At 39.1% G+C, this 1,494-nt stretch overlaps 1 protein-coding gene across 1 annotated transcript in view; it reads right to left on the reverse strand.

Moving 5' to 3' along the window:
* LOC101850481 (hemagglutinin/amebocyte aggregation factor) overlaps positions 1 to 791 on the reverse strand; it is a 6,314-nt gene extending 5,523 nt beyond the window's left edge. Inside the window, exon 1 of the mRNA XM_005099757.2 lies at positions 759 to 791. Within this exon, the coding sequence (XP_005099814.2) occupies positions 759 to 791 (33 nt within the window). The remainder of the gene's footprint in view (positions 1 to 758) is intronic.
* Positions 792 to 1,494: the final 703 nt, after the last annotated feature.

Consider the following 1,494-nt stretch of genomic DNA (forward strand, 5'->3'; position numbering starts at 1 on the left):
AGGTCCCGGGTTCAAATCCGGATGGCGACGGAAATATTTTCTTTTCTTAATTTGTCTCCTTTCACCTCCTTTCCTGCTCTCAAGCAATGTTCTGTCGTCTGCTTTCGTTTCCACTTTCTACCCCTACCCCCTCACCTCTTTTGTCCTCTCCTCTAGGCTCCTGACTATTTCTGTGGGCTAAAATCGATCCTTTGGTGGGCTAAAATCAATAAGTAAGAGTAAGCTTCGGCCGCCACCCGGGCAAAATTCACATTTTTCCTACCAGTTGAAAATGTTTAATGTGTCCCGCGCGCTCGTATGACCTTATGCAGTTGCGAGCGCTATAAAACACTTAAAAATATATTAATATTTTAAAGAAGTCCAAAAAGCTCATGATGTTTTCACAGGGCCAGCTGTCATGTCTATTTGTTTGTTTTTTCTAAACTTGTTTTGTTTTGCTTTTGTTTTTGTTTTTGCTTTCTGCCTTTAAAAAATTATTTTGTACTGTCGTCCTTGGGGGATATTTCTATGAGTTTCCAAAAACAACGTATTTAAAACACATTAGTCTTTCATTAACTGTCTGCATTAAAAATCACTATTTTTTTAAGTTGGCCGGATAACTACATTTGTTTTGTGTTCAATACAGCACACTAACTACTCTAACAATACGCTAGCTATTAGTTAGGAAGTTTATAGTGTATGCTCGTTTAATTTGCACTGATTACTTCAACATAATGCATGGTGACGTTATGTTGGTGACACAGACGCTACACACCTACCACAGAACCAAAACCTGCACCTCCCCTCGACATCCTAAGGATACCAGAAGAAGGAAAAAGTAAAAGTTAAGTAAGACAAAGTACTCAGCATGATTATATGTCTTGACGCGATGGAATCAGGCGCTCGTCAATTATTGGGCATGTAGAATTATTGGTATCATGTAAAAGCTTGCTCGTATGTCTTGCTCTGGGGAAAAAATACCCATCTATCTTGAATAGAAGTCAGGATATTTGCCATTGAAAGAGGTGGAGGTAGCCTGGTGACAGAGGTAACATTTGCAAGAAAATGGCTGTTTAGTGACTTCGAAAGCTTGAGTGTTCTTAGAAACAGGAAATGTACATATCTGGTGCCTCTTTTTTCCTCTAATATTCACACAAGAAGTTCCTTTAAAAAGGCCATAAAAGGTGTTGAGCCAAAAGAAATCGGAAAAAATTTGCCCAACGTCGAGAACAATACCAGTTTCTTTGCTTCCCTGTTTTGACGAGCGCCTGATTTCACCACGCTGCTAAATATAAATTTATAAGTTTTGTCTGCGCCTCGCAGGTCCTACGGTGACCCCTAGATTAGAGAGAGACAGGTGAACAACTTATGCAGATTGAAATCATAAACTGTGCTCGGCTCAGGAAACACCAAAAAAAGACAAAAACAGACATGGTGTAAACGAACAGATTATAAGTTAAAAGAAATTAAGAACGAACATAGATTAGTATCTACGTGTGTGTGTGTGTGAGAGAG

Source organism: Aplysia californica, unplaced genomic scaffold, assembly GCF_000002075.1.
Source record: "Aplysia californica isolate F4 #8 unplaced genomic scaffold, AplCal3.0 scaffold00224, whole genome shotgun sequence".
Classification (NCBI taxonomy): domain Eukaryota; kingdom Metazoa; phylum Mollusca; class Gastropoda; order Aplysiida; family Aplysiidae; genus Aplysia; species Aplysia californica.